General features: G+C 40.8%; 1 protein-coding gene and 1 pseudogene across 1 annotated transcript; both read left to right on the forward strand.

Annotated features, from left to right (window-relative positions):
• The first annotated feature begins 346 nt into the window (after positions 1–346).
• LOC131632092 (uncharacterized) lies at positions 347–2,175 on the forward strand. Its single transcript, XM_058902860.1, has 2 exons — positions 347–1,405; positions 2,119–2,175. The coding sequence occupies exons 1-2, from the start codon at positions 347–349 to the stop codon at positions 2,173–2,175; spliced, it is 1,116 nt and encodes a 371-aa protein (XP_058758843.1).
• A 13-nt stretch (positions 2,176–2,188) lies between these two features.
• LOC131632093 (uncharacterized) lies at positions 2,189–23,290 on the forward strand (annotated as a pseudogene).
• The last annotated feature ends 765 nt before the right edge of the window (positions 23,291–24,055 follow it).

Genomic DNA, 24,055 nt, shown 5'->3' on the forward strand with positions numbered 1-24,055 from the left:
GAGCACCCGAGTTACTGGGCAAAATTTGGATGAATTCAGATAGACTTATGGCCACATTCTGCTTATGTTAACTACTCGTATTGATGAGTGGGGTCTCTACACTCTTCTTCAGTTTTATGATTCTGAGCTGCGCTGCTTTACTTTTCAAGATTACCAACTAGCCCCAACCCTCGAAGAGTTTGCACATATTCTTCAAATCAAAGTTCAACATAAGGTTCCTTTTGTGTGTGCACCTGAGAAGCCCAAAATGGATCGCATTGCTGATGCTCTTTATTTGAGCATGAAGGACGTTAAGGATAACTGGAAGCCTAATGGTGGGACCCATGGATTCTATGTGAAATTTCTGATGAGGGAAGCTGAAGCCCTTGCTGATAAGGAAAAGTGGAAAGAATTCAATGCTCTCCTGGCCGTCATGATCTATGGATTAGTGATGTTCCCGAATATTCCAAATTTTGTTGATCTCACTGCCATTTGTCTCTTCATGGATCAAAATCCTGTACCCACTCTGTTGGCCGACACTTATTATGCCATCCATTCTAGGTATGGGAAAAAAGGATCAGTTGGGGGTTGTTTACCAATACTGTACGAATGGTTTTCTTCACATTTGCCTAAAAGCGGAGCATTTGTCACTACAAGAGATTCACAGAAGTGGCCCCAAAGGATTATGGGACTTACTGCAAATGATATTGTTTGGTATCACCTCCGAACAGACATCGAGCAAGTTATAACCAGATGTGGCAGTTTTGGCAATGTTCCTCTCATAGGGACAAAAGGAGTTATCAACTATAATCCGAAGCTAGCACTGCGCCAGTTGGGTTTTGTACTGAAGGACAAGCCTTTGGATAAAGAGATATTTGAGTCCGTTTGCTTTGAGAAAGGAACCGATCCAGAAGGTTTGGAGAAAGTAAGGAGTGCGTGGAACAAAATTCATACAGAAGACCGAACTACCTTGGGGGGAAAGAATGCTATTGCTAAGAAAGCTTATACTGAATGGGTTGAAGAGAGAGTTAAGGAGCGCTTGTTGCCTTTCCCGAAGGTTAGCCCTCTCTATGAACAACCACCTGAGATTTTAACTGCCACTGTACCAGCTGAGGAGTACAACCAAGTACATGTGGAGAATATCCGGTTGCGAGAAAAATGGGAGGATGCTAAAATAAAGTACTTCTTGGTGGATCAGAAAAGGGCTGAATTAGCACATGAGGTTAAAATGCTGAAAGGAGGATCTTCTAGAGTTCAAAAAAGGGCTAGAACTGAAAAGGGTGAAAGAGCTACCACTGTTCGTATTGAGGACCATCAAAGGGTTATAGAAGAAGCGGTGAAGAAAACAGAAGAAAAGCTCAAGCGAGAATACAGAGAAGATTTAAGGGCTCACAAGCTCAGAGTAGAGAAAGAGGCTAGGGCCGAAGTAAAGAGTTTGAAAAAGAAGCTTGAAGAGGAAACCACTCAGAGGGTAGCAATCGAGAAGAAGCTTGAAGAGGAAATTACTCAAAGGATAGCCATGGAGACGCAACTTAAAGGTAGTCATCTCTGTTCCGCTCGACTAACAGAAGAGAATGCAAAGCTCAGAAACCAGATAGCAGAAATAGAAAGTACGTCTGAAAAGGATACCCTCCCTGATTGCAAAGGATGTGAGAGCTTGGTGGCCCACTGTGATATGTTAGATGGGCAGTTGTTTCGCAAAGATGTGGTGATTCAAAGTTTTGTCAAAGGAAGAGATCGAGAAGTGACCAAGAAAATGTTTGATGAAACTAAGAAGTGGAGCGACGAGCACTTCAGACAAGGAGGACCTTTGTTTTACACCAAGATGGATTAGTGTTTGAGCTTGTATTTCATGACCACCACCAGGCTTGTTGGATGGGGTCCTTTATCTTTTCCGTTGTTTGAACTATCTTGTCAATGTATGGGTATGCCCAAACTCAAAAGGAGATTATTAATGAAATTTGAGTCTTTTGTTTCCTCTTGATGCTTATCTTTTTGTCACATTGTTAAACATTCTTGATTAATATTAAATATTTTGGATACTCTGAAAATGGCACCTCACATCATATGCACACATGCACCTCATGCACACCATGCACAAACAGGTACATCAGATGATGCTCTTATTTGACTGATCAGGTTTTATCTTTCAACAATTGCACCTCCGCCTACACATCGCTACTACACAAGGGCTAATCATTCACTGCAAATGGATCAGTTAAGGGATGATCTTATCCAGATGAGAACCCAAGTTACTGCTCAGATGGCTCAGTTCATGGAAGTCATGCAAAGCATGGCTGATCGCCAAGAAGAGCTCAGAATCAGGATGGACACAGTTGCTCAGGTTGTTGCGGATCCCCCGCAAAGAAATCCTGCTGATATCCGTGTCAATGGTGAACCTGTGAACGGAGGACCTGGTGTAATTCCTCCTGCTGCCAATCAAGGTAATCCTCGTGGGCCTCCCCAGCCTACTCCTGAAGGACAAACTACACAACAGATCAGAAGGGCTGCTGCTATCCCCGTGTTGGAAGAGGACCGACACGAGGATTTGTTTCCGGAAAGTGAATGGGGATTTCTGCATGATGCTGGAAGGATGTTTAGAGGTCTGGAGGAAAGGATGAGGGCAATGGAAGGCCAAGGATTGGGTATGGATATCAATGACTTGGGTTTAGTTCCTGGCGTCCGTGTGCCACCGAAATTCAAGGTACCCGACTTCGAGAAATACAAAGGGAATACTTGTCCTAAGACACATGTCCGAGCTTACTATCGCAAAATGCATGTGTACTCTGAGGATGAAGGATTGTTGATGCACTTCTTCCAAGATAGCCTGACTGGGGCATCCTTGGAATGGTATATGAGGTTGGAGAGAGCTAATATCCGAAGTTGGAGGGACCTAGTTGATGCTTTCATAAAGCAGTATCAGTATAATGTTGACATGGCACCGAATCGCACTCAGTTACAGAATCTTGCCCAGAAAGCTAATGAGTCCTTCAAAGAATATGCGCAGAAATGGCGCGAGTTGGCGGCTAGAGTCCAACCACCTATGCTGGAAAGAGAGATGATGGACATGTTCACCAACACTCTAGAGGGCCAATACTACTCCGCTTGCTCTGCATCCTCGAGTTTCGCCGAGTTGGTCATGATTGGTGAACGAATTGAAAGCGGGATTAAGGCTGGTAGAATACAGAATCCAAGTGCTGCTAGTTCCTCCTCTGGGGCTGGTGGAAAGAAGCCATATAATGGGTTTGCCAAGAAAAGAGAAGGCGAGACCAGTTCCGCTTACTATGGTCAAGGCAAGGGCCACGCTTATCAACAAGTAGCTGCTGTAACCATACCAAATGCTCCTTTTCAGCAACATCAGCAACGAGGGTATGCCCCACGTCAATATCAATCGAAAGCACCTGAAAGGACCTTTAATCCGATCCCGATGACATATGCACAAGTATTGCCATATCTCCTCGACCTGAAGTTAGTACAATTGAGGACTCTAGCCACTCCTGCTAAGTTGCCTGCTGATTGGGATGCCAATGCGAGATGTGAATTCCACTCTGGGGCACCTGGACATAGCATTGAAAACTGTAAGGCGTTGAAACATCAGGTTCAAAATCTTCTCGACTCTAAGGCCATCGAGTTTACTCCTACTCAAGGACCTAATGTTGTTCAGAATCCTATGCCTCCTCATGGAACTCATGCTGCAAATGCCATCGAGGTTGTTGAAGACGTTCGCCTGGTTAAGGATGTGATCGAATTAGATTCACTGTTGCCATCATTGAAGAAGGAATTGTTGAGGATGAGTCTATACGCTGGTTGTGAAGAATTCTGTACTGATTGCATGGCCGCTTCCTCAGTTTGTGATAAGGTGAAAAGTGGTATTCAATAGTTGATAGATAGTGGGTATCTACAGTTTGAGCATGTGCGACGTCCTGAAATGGTTGAAAACGCAGTTAATGTGGCATCCATCCCGTATACTCCTGCTAAGATTCCAATTCCTGTCAGAGCACCTCCTTTGGTTATTACACTTCCTGGTCCCGTCCCATATAACAGTGAAAAAGCAATCCCATGGAATTATGGAGGAGAAGCTTTTTACCAAGGGCCAAGTATGAGGTTAAAGCTCCGGTTGAGAAAGAAGATGTTGACAATGTTGTGGGCATTGGAAGAATGACGAGAAGTGGCCGTATTTTCAATCCTCCCCAGAATACTCGCAATGACAATGCAGAAGCTTTAGCTCAAGCAAAAGGGAAAAGAGTTGTAGAAGATACAGTGGATCAGGGGCAAAGCTCTAACTCTGAAGACACTGTGGCCAAAGAGATGGAAGAGTTCCTAAAGATCATCAAGAAGAGTGAATATAAAGTGGTTGACCAACTGAGTCAAACTCAATCAAAGATTTCGATATTGCAGTTGCTCTTGTGTTCGGAGACACATCGAAATGCTTTGTTGAGACTTTTAAGTGCTGCCTTTGTTCCTCCGGGAATCTCAGTGAATCAACTTGAAGGAGTGGTGTCAAACATCAATGCTGGTAATGGACTGGGGTTCACTGATGCTGATCTGCCTCCCGAATGTAGAAACCACAATAGAGCTTTGCATATATCAGTGGAGTGTAAAGGGACTATGTTATCACGTGTTCTCGTAGATAATGGATCTTCCTTGAATGTACTACCAAAGTCGTCTTTGATGAGGCTAGATTATTCTGGTGTTGAGATAAGGCCGAGTGAATTGACGGTGAGAGCCTTTGATGGATCAAAGAGATCAGTATTTAGGGAGGTTGACTTGCCAATAATGATAGGCCCTCAGCTCTTCACTATTACCTTCTTTGTGATGGATATCCACCCGTCTTACAGTTGTCTCCTGGGACGTCCATGGATCCATGCTGCTGGGGCCGTGACTTCCACATTGCATCAGAAACTCAAATTCGCGACTCAAGGAAAAATAGTCACAATATGTGGGGAGGAAGAACATGTGGTAAGCCATCTTGCGTCCTTCAGGTATATTGATGTGGAAGGAGAGGTTCACGAGACGCCTTGCAAAGCCTTTGAGGCTGTCCATACTATCAAGATCCCTTATGTTGAAAATAAGAAGTTGGAGGCTCCCATGTCTTCACTAAAGGAAGCTAAAGCTGTGGTTGAATCTGGTCATCCTGAAGGATGGGGCCGAATCTTGGATTTGCCAATCAAGCAGGATAAATGTGGGATTGGATATCAGTTGGGCCAGAGTTCATCTAATGGGGCCCCCGAGAAGCCTAGAACCTTCGCTCCAATCAAGTTCTCTAGTGCTGGCATTGTCAAGGATCATATTTGTGTTGCTGATGATGATATGGATAGCGATTATGATGTTGAAGAATGGGTCAAGCCGTGTGTCCCAGGACAGAAGCTTCTCAACTGGTCGTCCGAGGACATCATCTCAATTGCTTCTGATCAAAAGTAATACTGTCTGTTTTTGTTTATCGTACAATAATTCCTGTGTTCTGCCCAAGACACAGTGAACACATGTAGGGCATCATTTGTTGTTTTTCAATGTTAAAATCATTTATAAAAGGACGTTTTTGCATTCAAATATTTCGTTCCCTGTCTTTCATTTTACTTTTACATTTGTTTTAAATAAAAAAAAAGAAATAATAAAATAATAAAAAATGGCAACGTTTCTATTTCATAATCATCCCTCCATTCTAAAATAAAGCATAAATCATAATCCATGCAGATCCACTTCTCCTCCAGCTTCTGTTGACAACGATCTTGCTATGTCTTGTTATGACTTCAACAATCCTATCTACACCGCTGAAGAAGGGGATGAAGAAGATTGTGAACTCCCTGATGAGTTGGCCAGATTGTTGAAACAAGAAGAGAAAGTGATCGAGCCACATCAAGAGCCTATTGAGACGGTGAATCTTGGCACTGAAGAGATGAGAAGGTGTAGCAACCTGCCTAAAAATTAAGACTTAGAGAGTCGCCACCTATTCTGAAGGGCGAATAGGAAACCCTACGCAGTGTAAAGATCTGGGAAAGATACTATATTCAGGTCGAGGGAAGGTGTTAGGCACCCTCAACCCTTTCCTAAAGGCTAACATTCAAAGATAAAGGTTTATGGCTAAAATTATTAAGGTTTATAGCTAAGGAAGTGAATAGGGGAAAAATTGAGATTTTTGGGAAGGGGACTCGCCTTGTTGCCAAGTGCCTACGTACCTCCTTATGGAGGATCAGAGTCTACGTAGTTCGGGCACAGGGTTGTACGCCTTAGAATTGTATGGAGGTGCTTGAAGGCTTTTTGAATGGCCTATCGTAGTTTTGAATAAGGATGAAAATCCGTAGTTTGATTTGAAGTGTTTGGAGTGTTTTAGATTTGGGCGTACAACCCTGATTTTAATTTGTTACCGTTAGTTGCAATAATCAATAGGTTTGATTACCATGGCTAACGGATTAAAGGGAGGATTGCTAACCACTATAATCGATAGATTCAATTATCGCGAATAGCAAATGATTGTATTTTAATTAATTTAATTTTTATCGTTATTCCTCATAATCAATAGCTTTGATTAAAAATAATAACGAATTTTAAAAGGGGAAATGCTAATCATCGTAACCAATCGATTTGGTTAAAACCATTTAGCAAAATGAATATTATTTTTTGTTGTTTTTTTTATTATCGAAAACCTGAGTTAAAAGAAGAGAATTTTTTTACTTATGACTTAGTAACTAAATTAAACTAAATAAACATAGTTAGAGTCAAATTAACTAAGTACTAATTGCTTAACTTAAAATTAATAGAATTATTATTATTTTATATTTTTATATTTTAAAAATAAACTCTAAATTCCTAATAACTAAATTAGTATCGTGTGACAAATTGAAACAACATGGGAAGGATCCCATTTTTATTCACATTATATTGTTGTTTTTTGTATTACAAAAGAAAATCAAAATATGATTACGTACTAACAGCAAATTGAAAAAAGAAACAAAACAACGACCCCACTTTCTTTCCCCATATTCTTTCTCTCAGGAACTGACTCTCTCTAATCTATCTTCAACTAGACCAACACCAAAACAATATACAACAAGCATCATAAGCATTCGTGGAGATAAAATAAAAAAGGGAGCATCAAATTTCACATCATATGTTCTAACAGCAACTCATGAACAACAGCAATCCAAAGGGAATAAAAATATCTAACGGGTCCAACAAGTATCGAATGATAGTAACCGGAAGAGAAAGTACGAGAACAGTTACCGTATCGAAACAAATCGCTGTTAACGGATGTTGATGGATCTTGCAGGTTGTTGCAAGTTGAATCGACGATGAAGCTCGGTGAAGGTGCTACTGTTTGTGATCTGAACCGCAAGCTGAAAATAGTTGGGGATGCATGGTTGAAATTGTTGTTGGCGGGGTCGACGGAGCTGTTCAGTCTTTGTGGTGGATCTATGCGCGTGGAGATCGGCGGCCGACGGCTATGAACTTCTTTGCTGCAGCGGAATGGTTGCTCATCGGACAAGCTGGGAGGCGCGGTGTTGTGTGTTCTCACGACTTCCTCTTCTGGTGACGGCGGGGTCGGAGATCGTACGGAGGCTTGTTCTTGTTTTTATGCTTTGGATCTCCAATCGTGTTAAAATTGGTGTATTGGTTTGATGAAAAAATAAGGTCTAGGTGTGCTTTTTTCGGCGTCCCCCCTCTTGACTGTTAACATGTTTTCTTTTTATAGTGCATAAATTAGGGACTTACTTCTAATGGGCCTAATGCACAATTAACCTAGTAAACCAAAATGAACTAAACCTAAAAATTCTAATACTAAAATTAATAAAAATAATCTTAATAATATTAAAATCCTAAAACCTAATTACAAAATACACCCAATTAATCCTAATGCTAATCCTATCAAATATTAACAATAATAAAAATTAATAATGTTAAATGTTAATAGTTAGTCATGATAAAATAATAATAATCAAAATGTTAGTAAAACCCTGAAATACCCCCAAAAATGATAAAACCCTTGTGTTAATTGTGCCCAAGCGCTTGGGTCCCAAAATACCTGTTATCCACACCTCTACTCCAATTTATAGGAGAATGCTGCTTTGAATAGTCCCTTGAACCTTGAGGATGAAATGCGGAGGGCAAATTTTGGGGTATGACAGCTGCCCCTGTTCAATCTTCTTAAGCCTGAAGAGTCGGATAGGCACGTCTGCCTATCATGATCTAAAGGTAGAAGATGATTGGACACTGAAATGCCCTAAAATTTGCATGGGAAGAAATTTCGTAGGAGATGGGTTTATAGATGTCACCCAAGGTAAATACCATTTCTCGGGATTGTGAAGCATATGCTTTCAAAAGGAACCCTGTACTTTGATTGTAGCATAGCCTAAAAAGGCAACCTGAATTTTATGCAATGCTACGATGCATGCATGTATGATGCAGCGAGCCTCTCAAAATAAATGAGGGCGATGTATGGATATGCATTATGTATGAATGAGTATGTAAGTTGAATGATGCATGACTATTAGCTATGTTAGTAATTCTGAAAAGAAAGATAAAACCTTTGCGTGTTATTGGTGATGTTTTGGAGAATATCACTGCCGAGGGACTAACGTGATAAACCCAATTGAGGAATCGTTTGAAAAATCTTGTATGCCTGGAAAAGCTCCTAGAAAGGATGGAATACGTCTTGAAGAAGACTTCCTGGAAAGGTTCCTGAAAAGGAATAGCGAGGACCTTCTGTTGGTTGTGTAATTGGCTAGCTATGGTCAGCAAGCTTCCGCAGTTTGTGAACCCCCACTTACTATAGTTCTAGTAAGTTTCCGCAGTTTGTGGACCCCTACTTACTATAGTTCTAGTAAGTCTTCGTAGTTTGTGAACCCCTCACTTACCATAGTTCTGGCAAGTTACTCGCATTTTGTGAATTTCTCACTTACCATAGTGCTGGTAAGCTACTCGCATTCTGTGAATCTCTCACTTACCATAGTTCTGGCAAGCTACGTCGCATTTTGTATCTCTCACTTACCATAGTTCTGGCAAGCTACGTCGCAGTTTGTATCTCTCACTTACCATAGTGCTGGTAAGCTACTCGCGGTTTGTATCTCTCACTTACCATAGTGCTGGTAAGCTACTCGCGGTTTGTATCTCTCACTTACCATAGTTCTGGCAAGCTACTCGCAGCTTGTGGACCTCTCACTTACCATAGTGCTGGTAAGCTACTCGCAGTTTGTGGACTTCTCACTTACCATAGTGCTGGCAAGCTACTCGCAGTTTGTGAACCTCTCACTTACCATAGTGCTGGTAAGCTACCGTAGTTTGTACCTCTCACTTACCATAGTTCTGGCAAGTTACATCGCAATTTGTACCTCTCACTTACCATAGTTCTGGCAAGCTACTCGCGGTTTGTATCTCTCACTTACCATAGTGTTGGTAAGCTACTCGCGGTTTATATCTCTCACTTACCATAGTGCTGGTAAGCTACGTCGCAGTTTATATCTCTCACTTACCATAGTGCTGGTAAGCTACTCGCGGTTTGTATCTCTCACTTACCATAGTGTTGGTAAGCTACTCGCGGTTTATATCTCTCACTTACCATAGTGCTGGTAAGCTACGTCGCAGTTTGTATCTCTCACTTACCATAGTGCTGGTAAGCTACTCGCAGTTTATATCTCTCACTTACCATAGTGCTGGTAAGCTACTCGCGGTTTGTATCTCTCACTTACCATAGTGCTGGTAAGCTACTCGCGGTTTGTGGACCCCAATAGGATTGCTTGCTATAGTTCTAGCAAGTTCACCTGCACCAATAGGATCATCTGTCCTAGTTCGGACAATTCACTTGCACCAAAGGAATTACCTGCCATAGTTCTGACAAGCGTACCTGCATAAGAGTGATCGCCTGCTATAGTTCTAGCAAACTTACCTGCATGGAAAAGATTCACCTGTTCGGAGACTCACGACTCGAGGGTCGGAGAAAATACACCAATCACAACACGAGGGTTGGAAACTAGGCTTTTGTAGTATGATTTAAATTTTGATGTAATAGTGAGACGGGAACTGATTACCAGACGGGAACTGGGTTTAATGATGGTTTGGACTGCCAATAGAAATTGGGCTTTTTGTGATGTGTAAATGCACTAGATGATATGCGTATGCTAATGCGTATGTATGTATGCTAATGATGATGCGATCCCGAGATTTTATCTCCTTAAACCCATTGAGCTTGTTTACTCCATGCTTGCACTTATACCCTGACTATGCTTATGCTGGCTTTGTAATGTTTATGTATGATTATGCGTATGTTTGGTTGACGTAATGAGTGGAACGAAGTAATGTCTTCTGTAAGATTACCTGAAAAGGTCTTTTTGGAATGGAAGTGAATGTTTGTCTTAAAGAAGACTATCTGAAATGATTTTTCGACATGGTAGCAATTTGTCTTAGAGAAGACCACCTGTAAAGGCTCTTAGCGTAGATAGAAATTTGTCTTAAAGAAGATTACTTGAAAAAGTTCTTAGCAAGGGATGAAGAATGTCTTTAAAGATGACTACCTGAAAAGGTTGAAAGATGTCTTAAAGAAGACTACCTGAAGAGGTTCTTGAGAGGGATGACGAGTCCCAAAATACCTGTTATCCACACCTCTACTCCAATTTATAGGAGAATGCTGCTTTGAATAGTCCCTTGAACCTTGAGGATGAAATGCGGAGGGCAAATTTTGGGGTATGACAGCTGCCCCTGTTCAATCTTCTTAAGCCTGAAGAGTCGGATAGGCACGTCTGCCTATCATGATCTAAAGGTAGAAGATGATTGGACACTGAAATGCCCTAAAATTTGCATGGGAAGAAATTTCGTAGGAGATGGGTTTATAGATGTCACCCAAGGTAAATACCATTTCTCGGGATTGTGAAGCATATGCTTTCAAAAGGAACCCTGTACTTTGATTGTAGCATAGCCTAAAAAGGCAACCTGAATTTTATGCAATGCTACGATGCATGCATGTATGATGCAGCGAGCCTCTCAAAATAAATGAGGGCGATGTATGGATATGCATTATGTATGAATGAGTATGTAAGTTGAATGATGCATGACTATTAGCTATGTTAGTAATTCTGAAAAGAAAGATAAAACCTTTGCGTGTTATTGGTGATGTTTTGGAGAATATCACTGCCGAGGGACTAACGTGATAAACCCAATTGAGGAATCGTTTGAAAAATCTTGTATGCCTGGAAAAGCTCCTAGAAAGGATGGAATACGTCTTGAAGAAGACTTCCTGGAAAGGTTCCTGAAAAGGAATAGCGAGGACCTTCTGTTGGTTGTGTAATTGGCTAGCTATGGTCAGCAAGCTTCCGCAGTTTGTGAACCCCCACTTACTATAGTTCTAGTAAGTTTCCGCAGTTTGTGGACCCCTACTTACTATAGTTCTAGTAAGTCTTCGTAGTTTGTGAACCCCTCACTTACCATAGTTCTGGCAAGTTACTCGCATTTTGTGAATTTCTCACTTACCATAGTGCTGGTAAGCTACTCGCATTCTGTGAATCTCTCACTTACCATAGTTCTGGCAAGCTACGTCGCAGTTTGTATCTCTCACTTACCATAGTTCTGGCAAGCTACGTCGCAGTTTGTATCTCTCACTTACCATAGTGCTGGTAAGCTACTCGCGGTTTGTATCTCTCACTTACCATAGTGCTAGTAAGCTACTCGCGGTTTGTATCTCTCACTTACCATAGTTCTGGCAAGCTACTCGCAGCTTGTGGACCTCTCACTTACCATAGTGCTGGTAAGCTACTCGCAGTTTGTGGCTTCTCACTTACCATAGTGCTGGCAAGCTACTCGCAGTTTGTGAACCTCTCACTTACCATAGTGCTGGTAAGCTACCGTAGTTTGTACCTCTCACTTACCATAGTTCTGGCAAGTTACATCGCAATTTGTACCTCTCACTTACCATAGTTCTGGCAAGCTACTCGCGGTTTGTATCTCTCACCTACCATAGTGTTGGTAAGCTACTCGCGGTTTATATCTCTCACTTACCATAGTGCTGGTAAGCTACGTCGCAGTTTATATCTCTCACTTACCATAGTGCTGGTAAGCTACTCGCGGTTTGTATCTCTCACTTACCATAGTGTTGGTAAGCTACTCGCGGTTTATATCTCTCACTTACCATAGTGCTGGTAAGCTACGTCGCAGTTTGTATCTCTCACTTACCATAGTGCTGGTAAGCTACTCGCAGTTTATATCTCTCACTTACCATAGTGCTGGTAAGCTACTCGCGGTTTGTATCTCTCACTTACCATAGTGCTGGTAAGCTACTCGCGGTTTGTGGACCCCAATAGGATTGCTTGCTATAGTTCTAGCAAGTTCACCTGCACCAATAGGATCATCTGTCCTAGTTCGGACAATTCACTTGCACCAAAGGAATTACCTGCCATAGTTCTGACAAGCATACCTGCATAAGAGTGATCGCCTGCTATAGTTCTAGCAAACTTACCTGCATGGAAAAGATTCACCTGTTCGGAGACTCACGACTCGAGGGTCGGAGAAAATACACCAATCACAACACGAGGGTTGGAAACTAGGCTTTTGTAGTATGATTTGAATTTTGATGTAATAGTGAGACGGGAACTGATTACCAGACGGGAACTGGGTTTAATGATGGTTTGGACTGCCAATAGAAATTGGGCTTTTTGTGATGTGTAAATGCACTAGATGATATGCGTATGCTAATGCGTATGTATGTATGCTAATGATGATGCGATCCCGAGATTTTATCTCCTTAAACCCATTGAGCTTGTTTACTCCATGCTTGCACTTATACCCTGACTATGCTTATGCTGGCTTTGTAATGTTTATGTATGATTATGCGTATGTTTGGTTGACGTAATGAGTGGAACGAAGTAATGTCTTCTGTAAGATTACCTGAAAAGGTCTTTTTGGAATGGAAGTGAATGTTTGTCTTAAAGAAGACTATCTGAAATGATTTTTCGACATGGTAGCAATTTGTCTTAGAGAAGACCACCTGTAAAGGCTCTTAGCGTAGATAGAAATTTGTCTTAAAGAAGATTACTTGAAAAAGTTCTTAGCAAGGGATGAAGAATGTCTTTAAAGATGACTACCTGAAAAGGTTGAAAGATGTCTTAAAGAAGACTACCTAAAGAGGTTCTTGAGAGGGATGACGAATTGTTTTTTTTTTTTTTTTGAAAGGGACTACCTGAAAAGGTGCTTAGGACAAGAATGTCTCGAAGAAGGCTACCTGAAAAGGTGCTTAGAAAAGTAATGTCTTAAAGAAGACTATCTAAAGAGGTTCTTGGAAATGGTGATAATTTGTCTTGCATAAGACAGCTTGAAGAAACTCCTAGAAAGGATCGTGAGATTCGTCTTAAAGAAGACCACATAAAGAGTTACGGTGTAATGTATCAGCCAATATATGCAATGCATGATTTGTATGTATTTGTATGATGCTCCAATGGTAGGTTGTTGATAACCAAAGCGTATATAGCTTGCTGGAGTTGCAGGTTTGTTTGATAAGGTGGGGTGTGATGCTAGCGCGATTTCCCAATACCTGTTTTGTTTGAACTTTGAAGATCGTAGTTAGGAGAAAGATTTGTTCGATGTTGTAAGGTGCGAGAACGCCTTTTTCCTTTTGTTGTGCGCCTTGCCCCAGTTTGATGATTTTTTTTAGAAGTACCCCACGCCTTTAAACTTTGGAGGTTCTCCACACTTTTAACCTTTGAATTGTTTGCCTTATGGATTTGATATCCAATGCCCCAGTGTTCAGTGGAGAAGGTGCCTATGATCTCCAAGTTATGAGGGAAGTGCCCCGAGGAATAACCTCGTCGGATGCTTTGCCGCTTAGATTAAAGGGTGTGCCCTTGGTTTCCATGATATGGAGGACTATGCATAGTGTGTTATCCTTCTGAATTTGAATTCTTCCCATGTTTGACATGCCCCTGTTTGAGATTGCTTTGAGATGTGCCCCAAGTCGATTGAACCTTAGGAAGACTGCCCCTAGTTAATAGGATGTTCGATTGTATGCCCCTGTGCTCCTTGAAATTTTTGCCCCTGTTTAGGAGAACCCCCTAGATGTGGTTCCCCCGACTCCAGGGTCTTTATTAGAAATGATCACATTTGATTAACCCATTTCGAGATTTCCTCGATGCTAAGTGTATACTCGTAGATGGTGTTGTACTTTTTGAGACGTAGCTCCAATGGAATGCGTATGCAAGTTTTGAAATCGAAGTCCGTTATGAATTAGGACTGGATGGTTTTGAAAAGAATGCTTGAAGAAGCGTAGTGATTAGAAGTAGTTTTAACAAACATAGGAGTCAATATAACAAATCCTACTTAACATGCTTTCATGGTTAACCTTGCCTCAATTAGGACTTTTAAATGTTGTAACTTGGCCTGGTTCATGTTTTAAGAAACAATGGATATAAGGCTCAAAATTTATTTAACCCACCCCTTTCTCCTTGATGTTCTCCAGATCCTAAAATTCGCCTAATTCAATGAATGCGCTTTGTTTGTAAGAGAATCGTTTTTTTTTTATGTTTAAGCAAAAGCCTTAGTAGAGATCCAAGCATTGATGATTTAGCAGTCACAAGTTTATCCTTTGTATTTCACCTTTGTTTTTTATCCCTTATTTTTGCATGAACCAACTCTTTTGAGTTTGGTCCATCGGGATGCCCTCATTTTTGCCTAAGTCATTTTTTGTTTCCTTTCATGGAATTTTTGTTTTGACTTAGCGGGCGTTTTTCTTTTGAAAGCTCCTTTTGAGATATTGATTTTTTTTGGATATTGAATACTGTGACTGCCATGTCGATTTTGATTTGTAAGCTTCGCCTTTGATACCTCCTCGATCTTGAATGATGTAATGAGGAAGAAGATTGTTGTAAATGTTATCTCCATTATTTCCTCATTCTTAGATGAGTGCGAGGAAGAAGATGTGCTCGAACCTTTGCTTTGCTTGATCCTTATGCTTGAACCCTTGCTTGAATCCTTGCTCGGATTGACTGATTCTCTTGACAACCAAAATACATCATTGAGTTAGTTGACATCTACCCTGCCCCTGGTTAAAATCAAGGTTTTTTTTTTGAAAAGTAGAAACAAAACTCCAACTCCTAGCTCGAGGGGGTGACGAGGGATTAACATCCTTATATCTCCACTGTTTGGGAATGGAAACAATGCCTGTACATCCTCGGCTCGGTCTTACCTTGAAAGCATATATTTAGCTGGACTTAGTTTTTGTATTCGTCATTCTCCCTCAAGTTTGTTAATAACCCTAAAAATAGAAGTGTGTGACTGGAAAGTCATGGTAGTGAGTGAATGAATTGACTCCAAAACCTGCATGGTTGTCCCATTAGAATTACTAATCCGAAGGTACAACTTTTATCTTGAGTAACACTTAGCGGTCGTAAGGGTTGAAATTGTGAGCACGGTAAACACCTATTGATCCTAGGGATAATCTCCTTTGTAGATCCACTGACCTTGTTTCACTCCTTAGATTCTTAAACTTGTAGAAGTGAGGGCAACCTCGAATCTTCTTTGGACATGTCAAACCTGGCGGGAATAAATCGTTAGCGGTGGGTTTTCGTTGTATCGGAACTTCATGAGTTTCCTTTGACTGAACCTCTTTTGCTTTTCCTAAGGATAGTATCACCTATGACCCTTTTTTTCTTTGTGTGGGGCTGACATATGTCGAATTCCCTCCATTGTGGTTATGCCTCTTTGTTCAGGATATTGCCCCAATTGGACTAATCCTTGCCTCCAGGTTATCGTAGAGCGTCCTCGAAAGTTTGATATGTTCTAAGATGAACCCCTTTATAGCTAGATACATCTTGAGTGTATCTATGAGGGAACTCTTTGTTGAACTAATCCTTGCTCGATGACAACCTTCATTGTATTTATGATCCTGTTATGACAAGGCATGGACATGCGGAAGGCGTGGTGAAAGACATCCTCTCTTTCCTTTGTAGGACCAAGATCATTCTCAATTCTTTCCTTTCTCCATAGTCTATGATCCTTTTGATTTTTTTGGCGAGTTTCGGGAAACCGGCTAGCATGGTAAGCTTGGGTGCGGGCGAGGATGCGAATTGCAAATGTGAATGTAGATGCAAATGTATGTCAATGCAAATGCATGCGTAAGCGAGAGACTCCTTGTATTGTAACTCCGTGTATGCAATGCAGACGTGTAACATATGATCCTAGGGATAGCCTTAAAGGCGACACTTAGACCCTCCTGGAATCTTCGCAGGATAAATGTTATGACACGCTAAGGGAAATCCCTTGGATTCGAGAGTATGCAGAAGATAGCGGCTAGTGACCGTTCAAGACAGTCACTAAATCTCATGGCCATCGAGAGGCCAATCAACGTGTACCAATGAATTTGTCCCTCGTGGGAAGGTTCTCTATGCGGAACACAACCTATCTAAGGACGATATGGACGAAGAGAAATCCCTACAGGCTAGGGATGTGATGTGTAAATGGAGATCCAAACCCTACAAGTTAGAGGGTGCGCGGGAATAAGCATGGAGTGACCGTTCAGGACAGTCACTAGATTTCATAGCCATCGAGAGGCCAATCGAACGCATGCTAGTGAAGTTGTCCTTCGGGGAAGGACGCGTCATTGTGAAAACACGTGGATGTAACAGAAAATCCCTATATGCTAGGGAGTACGTAGTAGCAAGCACGGGGTGACCGTTCACGACAATCACCGAATCGCATGGCCATCGAGAGGCCAATTGACGTGCGTTAATGGAAATGTCCTTCGTGGGAAGGACGCGTAGTTGTAAGAATACAAGGATATAAAAATAAAATCCCCACAGGCTAGGGGATGCGTAGATGGTGATGTCCTTCGTGGGAAAGACATGGTCTTTAGGAATTTGTGTCCCTACAGGCTAGGGACCACTTAGGAGTACCTGCAAAATGGCAATGCATAGATATTCGAAGTATATATGTTGCAAACACATAATAAGCACATAAACACAAAAGTCCTAGGTTCATAGGTTCGACGTAACGGCTCTAGGGAGCCTACCCTTTTTTTTGGGAGTGTTCTAGAAGGTCTCATGGGGTCGTTCGTAGCCTCCGAGACTTTTTGTCTCTTCGGATTTTAGAACAACTCATTTTATCCATGAGGTTTGAATTTTTGGGGTAGGTTCTCGGAGAGATCAGCCAAGTATCCAGTCCTGCCCTCAACAAAGTCAAGCCTCGTTTTGGACATTTCCGAATACTCAACCCACTCCGAGTGGAGTTATCAATGAGACTCGTAGGAGATTCATACTCCCCTATTGATCTCAAAGTTAACTCCCACACTTAGGGTTTAAACAAATAATTTATAATATCCCGACAATATAAAAAGCAGCAATTGTATATAAGCGACCAAAGCAGTATTTATTTAAATTATAATAAAATAAATAAATAAAATTACTGTAAATAGATGTAGATAAATAAACAAATGAATTTAAATTTGAATATTTAAAAACAAACTAACCTCGAAGTCCCGCCGCTTATAATTTGACAATATAGTATGACAGTAATTAAATAAAAATTTAAATTACTGTAGTTTAAGGCTGTAAATAAATAAATAAATTTAAATTTAAATATTTAAAAACTAACCTTGGATTCCGGCCGCTTATAACAATGCAGTAGAACAAATATTTAAATAAAATATTAATTTAAATTGAGGTGAAATAAATGTATTTATAAATAAATAAATAAATAAAAATTTAAATATTTATATAAAAAATAAACCCTAAAATTGGCGAGTTAGCCAAACCCTAAAAATGGCAAATTGGTCAAACCCTAAAAGTTTGCCAAACCTAAACCCTGCCAAAACCTATAGGAGCATAGTAATTACCATTAAGTGGTCCCCAGCAGAGTCGCCAGCTGTAGCAACCTGCCTAAAAATTAAGACTTAGAGAGTCGCCACCTATTCTGAAGGGCGAATAGGAAACCCTACGCAGTGTAAAGATCTGGGAAAGATACTATATTCAGGTCGATGGAAGGTGTTAGGCACCCTCAACCCTTTCCTAAAGGCTAACATTCAAAGATAAAGGTTTATGGCTAAAATTATTAAGGTTTATAGCTAAGGAAGTGAATAGGGGAAAAATTGAGATTTTTGGGAAGGGGACTCGCCTTGTTGCCAAGTGCCTACGTACCTCCTTATGGAGGATCAGAGTCTACGTAGTTCGGGCACAGGGTTGTACGCCTTAGAATTGTATGGAGGTGCTTGAAGGCTTTTTGAATGGCCTATCGTAGTTTTGAATAAGGATGAAAATCCGTAGTTTGATTTGAAGTGTTTGGAGTGTTTTAGATTTGGGCGTACAACCCTGATTTTAATTTGTTACCGTTAGTTGCAATAATCAATAGGTTTGATTACCATGGCTAACGGATTAAAGGGAGGATTGCTAACCACTATAATCGATAGATTCAATTATCGCGAATAGCAAATGATTGTATTTTAATTAATTTAATTTTTATCGTTATTCCTCATAATCAATAGCTTTGATTAAAAATAATAACGAATTTTAAAAGGGGAAATGCTAATCATCGTAACCAATCGATTTGGTTAAAACCATTTAGCAAAATGAATATTATTCTTTGTTGTTTTTTTATTATCGAAAACCTGAGTTAAAAGAAGAGAATTTTTTTACTTATGACTTAGTAACTAAATTAAACTAAATAAACATAGTTAGAGTCAAATTAACTAAGTACTAATTGCTTAACTTAAAATTAATAGAATTATTATTATTTTATATTTTTATATTTTAAAAATAAACTCTAAATTCCTAATAACTAAATTAGTATCGTGTGACAAATTGAAACAACATGGGAAGGATCCCATTTTTATTCACATTATATTGTTGTTTTTTGTATTACAAAGGAAATCAAAATATGATTACGTACTAACAGCAAATTGAAAAAAGAAACAAAACAACGACCCCACTTTCTTTCCCCATATTCTTTCTCTCAAGAACTGACTCTCTCTAATCTATCTTCAACTAGACCAACACCAAAACAATATACAACAAGCATCATAAGCATTCGTGGAGATAAAATAAAAAAGGGAGCATCGAATTTCACATCATATGTTCTAACAGCAACTCATGAACAACAGCAATCCAAAGGGAATAAAAATATCTAACGGGTCCAACAAGTATCGAATGATAGTAACCGGAAGAGAAAGTACGAGAACAGTTACCGTATCGAAACAAATCGCTGTTAACGGATGTTGATGGATCTTGCAGGTTGTTGCAAGTTGAATCGACGATGAAGCTCGGTGAAGGTGCTACTGTTTGTGATCTGAACCGCAAGCTGAAAATAGTTGGGGATGCATGGTTGAAATTGTTGTTGGCGGGGTCGACGGAGCTGTTCAGTCTTTGTGGTGGATCTATGCGCGTGGAGATCGGCGGCCGACGGCTATGAACTTCTTTGCTGCAGCGGAATGGTTGCTCATCGGACAAGCTGGGAGGCGCGGTGTTGTGTGTTCTCACGACTTCCTCTTCTGGTGACGGCGGGGTCGGAGATCGTACGGAGGCTTGTTCTTGTTTTTATGCTTTGGATCTCCAATCGTGTTAAAATTGGTGTATTGGTTTGATGAAAAAATAAGGTCTAGGTGTGCTTTTTTCGGCGTCCCCCCTCTTGACTGTTAACATGTTTTCTTTTTATAGTGCATAAATTAGGGACTTACTTCTAATGGGCCTAATGCACAATTAACCTAGTAACCCAAAATGAACTAAACCTAAAAATTCTAATACTAAAATTAATAAAAATAATCTTAATAATATTAAAATCCTAAAACCTAATTACAAAATACACCTAATTAATCCTAATGCTAATCCTATCAAATATTAACAATAATAAAAATTAATAATGTTAAATGTTAATAGTTAGTCATGATAAAATAATAATAATCAAAATGTTAGTAAAACCCTGAAATACCCCCAAAAATGATAAAACCCTTGTGTTAATTGTGCCCAAGCGCTTGGGTCCCAAAATACCTGTTATCCACACCTCTACTCCAATTTATAGGAGAATGCTGCTTTGAATAGTCCCTTGAACCTTGAGGATGAAATGCGGAGGGCAAATTTTGGGGTATGACAGAAGGGAGGTTAAAATAGGGGCTTCTTTGAATGAGGATGTGAAAGAAAAGTTGATTGGAATGTTGAAAGAGTATTCTGATATCTTCGCTTGGTCTTACGAAGATATGCCTGGATTAGATACCGATATTGTTGTGCACAGGTTACCTCTTCAAGAAAACTCTCCGTCTGTCAAACAGAAACTCAGGAGAACACGTCCTGACATGTCCAAGAAAATCCAGGAAGAGGTTCAGAAGCAGTTTGATGCAGGTTTTCTTGCTGTAACAGTTTATCCACCATGGGTCGCCAATATTGTACCTGTACCTAAGAAAGATGGGAAAGTACGAATGTGTGTCGACTATCGAGATCTGAATAGAGCGAGCCCGAAGGATGATTTCCCGCTTCCTCACATTGATGTGTTGGTAGATAACACTGCTCAGTTCTCGGTTTTCTCCTTCATGGATGGTTTTTCTGGTTACAAACAAATAAAGATGGCGCCCGAGGACATGGAAAAGACAACATTCATTACGCCTTGGGGCACCTTTTGTTACAAGGTCATGCCGTTTGGGTTGAAGAATGCTGGGGCAACCTATCAAAGAGCTATGGTGACTTTGTTTCACGACATGATTCATAAAGAGATCGAGGTCTATGTGGACGACATGATTGCAAAGTCCCATACTGAAGAGGAGCACCTGGTTCACCTGAAGAAATTGTTTGAAAGGTTAAGAAAGTTTAGGTTAAGGTTGAATCCCAATAAATGTACCTTCGGAGTGAGATCAGGAAAATTGCTTGGTTTCATCGTGAGTGAAAAGGGTATTGAGGTCGATCCTGCTAAGGGAAAAGCTATACAAGAGATGCCTGAGTCGAGAACTGAGAAACAGGTTCGTGGGTTCCTGGGAAGGTTGAATTATATTGCAAGGTTCATCTCACACCTTACCGCCACGTGTGAACCTATCTTCAAGCTATTGAGAAAGAATCAGGCAATAAAGTGGGATGACAATTGTCAAAAGGCATTTGATAAGGTTAAAGAGTATTTGCAAGAGCCTCCAATCCTCATGCCTCCAGTGGAAGGTAGACCATTGATTATGTACCTGACGGTCCTCGAGAATTCAATGGGGTGTGTGCTGGGTCAGCATGACGAGTCCGGTCGAAAAGAGCACGCAATTTATTACCTTAGCAAAAAGTTTACCGATTGTGAATCAAGATACTCACTACTCGAGAAAACTTGCTGTGCTTTGGCATGGGCTGCTCGCTGACTGAGACAGTATATGTTGACTCACACCACTTTATTGATTTCAAAGATGGACCCGATCAAATACATATTTGAGAAACCAGCATTGACAGGAAGGATTGCCCGTTGGCAAATGATCTTGACAGAATATGACATACAATACACTACTCAGAAGGCCATTAAAAGTAGTGTAATTGCTGATTATCTTGCGCATCAACCTGTGGACGATTACCAGTCTATGTACTTTGAATTTCATGATGAGGATATAATGTGTGTGGCAGAGACTTCCAAGAGTCAAGATCAAGAGGAAGGACCGGAACCAGGGGCGCGATGGACGCTCGTGTTCGATGGTGCCTCTAATGCATTGGGTAATGGTATTGGGGTTGTGCTTACTTCTCCAACAGGTTTTCATATTCCATTTACGGCCAGGATTTGTTTTGATTGTACCAATAATGTGGCTGAATACGAGGCTTGCATATATGGTATTGAGGCCGCCATTGATTTGAGGATTAAAAATCTCGCAGTTTATGGAGATTCTGCTTTGGTGATTAGTCAGATCAACGGAGATTGGGAAACACGCCACCCCAACTTGATTCCCTATAGAGAACATGTGGTGAAATTGGCTCAATACTTTGATGAGATCACCTTTGATCACATCCCTCGAGAGGAAAATCATTTGGCTGATGCTTTGGCCACTTTAGCATCCATGTTCAAAGTCAAATGGGACAATGAAGCGCCGTCAATTGTGATCAAAAGGTTGGATGAACCTGCATTCTGTGGCGTTATTGATAATGTGCCTGATGAGAAACCATGGTTTTATGACATTAAGAAATTTCTGGAGACCCAAGAGTATCCTGAGGGTGCTTCCCTTACGGATAGGAAAACTCTGAAGAGACTATCTGCCAAGTTCTTCCTTGCTGGAGGTGTGTTGTACAAAAGGAATTTTGATTCTGTGTTGCTCAGATGCATGGATAGACACGAAGCAGCAAAGATCATGCAAGAGGTGCATGAAGGATCCTTTGGTACACATGCTAGTGGACACACCATGGCTAGGAAAATATTGAGAGCAGGTTATTATTGGTCTACCTTGGAACATGATTGTTTCAACCATGTGGTGGTATGTTACAAATGTCAAGTGTATGCAGATAGGGTTCATGTACCTCCGGTTCCTCTGAATGTGTTGACATCTCCTTGGCCGTTTGCTATGTGGGGCATCGATATGATTGGGGAAATTAAGCCCACCGCCTCTAATGGACATCGTTTCATCCTCGTTGCTATTGACTACTTCACCAAGTGGGTTGAAGCTGCTTCCTATGCAAATGTCTCCAAGCAAGTAGTGACTCGCTTCATCAAGCACCATATAATCTGTCGTTATGGGGTTCCTGAGAGAATTATCACTGATAATGGATCCAACCTCAATAATAAGATGATGAAGGAACTATGCGAGAACTTCAAGATCACGCATCATAACTCCTCCCCGTATAGGCCAAAGATGAATGGTGCAGTTGAAGCGGCCAATAAGAATATCAAGAAGATTGTGCAAAAGATGGTGGTCACTTATAAGGATTGGCATGAGATGTTGCCCTTTGCTTTACATGGTTATCGTACCTCGGTGCGTACTTCCACAGGGGCAACTCCCTTCTCATTAGTATATGGCATGGAAGCGATTCTTCCGGTTGAGGTTGAGATTCCTTCATTAAGGGTATTAACAGATGTGAAGCTCAGTGAAGCTGATTGGGTTCAGACCAGATTTGATCAACTGAACCTCATTGATGAAAAGAGACTAGCAGCCATATGCCACGGGCAAGCCTATCAAAAGAAGATGAAGAGAGCCTTCGACAAGAAGATTCGACCTCGACACTTTCAGGTTGGTGACCTTGTGCTCAAGAAGATCCTGCCTATTCACAATGATCCTAGGGGAAAGTGGACTCCGAATTACGAAGGTCCTTATGTCGTAAAGAAAGTCTTCTCAGGGGGCGCCATGATCCTCTCAACTATGGATGGCGAAGATTTCCCACTTCCCGTGAATGCCGACGCAGTTAAAAAATACTTCGCATAAACCTGATCAAAAATAAAATAAAAGAAAAGGAAAAGATCAGGCAAAAGAATGAAAAAGAAATAAAGTACACCCGCTAAGTCGAAAACCCGAAAGGGCGACTTAGGCAAAAAAGGGGTCCTGGAGGATTGAAAACCCGAAAGGGCGGTCCAGGCAAAAGAGGGACAAAAAGCAAATGACTGCGTCGCGCATTAGATCCTCGAGTATAGCTAGTCACCACAATTGGAGGGCTCACAAGGGCGAAGGATCAATTCATTCATCCATTTCGGAAAGCAAAGCAGAAGGAATATTGAAGATCTGCAAGGCATAGCAAGATTGGAACCCAATGGAATATTTTCTTACGTTGCCATGTTTGTAAATGGTGTTTGTTTTCCTTTTTGGGTGGCCACCTCCTTAAGGAGGCCACTTCCTGATGTACTCGCCTATGTTAGGCATTTCTTTTCATTAATAAAAAGATATTTCACTCAAAAATTCCTACATCGTTTTATTTTTTACCGTTTTGTTTACAAAAACGTCCAATTATTTTGGTAAGCGTTGCATTTCTAACATCGAAGTCCTACAAAAAGAACATGATCTAAAACAGATAGAATTGCTTAAAGATTTTGAGTACTTGGGATGGTGGACGAGGTAGAACCATCATACCTGGGGCATATTTGCTTGATTTGTTTTGCAGGAAGCTCCGATCATTCAGCACAGTCAGATGCCAGTACCTACGCTTCAAGAACCCAAAGGTCTCCTTTCCTTCAAAAACCAGAGTTTATTTCTCTG

Source organism: Vicia villosa, unplaced genomic scaffold, assembly GCF_029867415.1.
Source record: "Vicia villosa cultivar HV-30 ecotype Madison, WI unplaced genomic scaffold, Vvil1.0 ctg.000905F_1_1, whole genome shotgun sequence".
In the NCBI taxonomy this organism is placed as follows: domain Eukaryota; kingdom Viridiplantae; phylum Streptophyta; class Magnoliopsida; order Fabales; family Fabaceae; genus Vicia; species Vicia villosa.

What these genes read in the sequence shown, in the direction of transcription:
- LOC131632092 (XM_058902860.1), top strand. Translation starts at nt 347, where the DNA reads ATGAGGGAAGCTGAAGCCCTTGCTGATAAGGAAAAGTGGAAAGAATTC. An exon ending in AGAAAGAGGCTAGGGCCGAA is followed by an intron (nt 1,406 to 2,118) that starts GTAAAGAGTTTG and finishes TTGACTGATCAG; the next exon opens with GTTTTATCTTTCAACAATTG.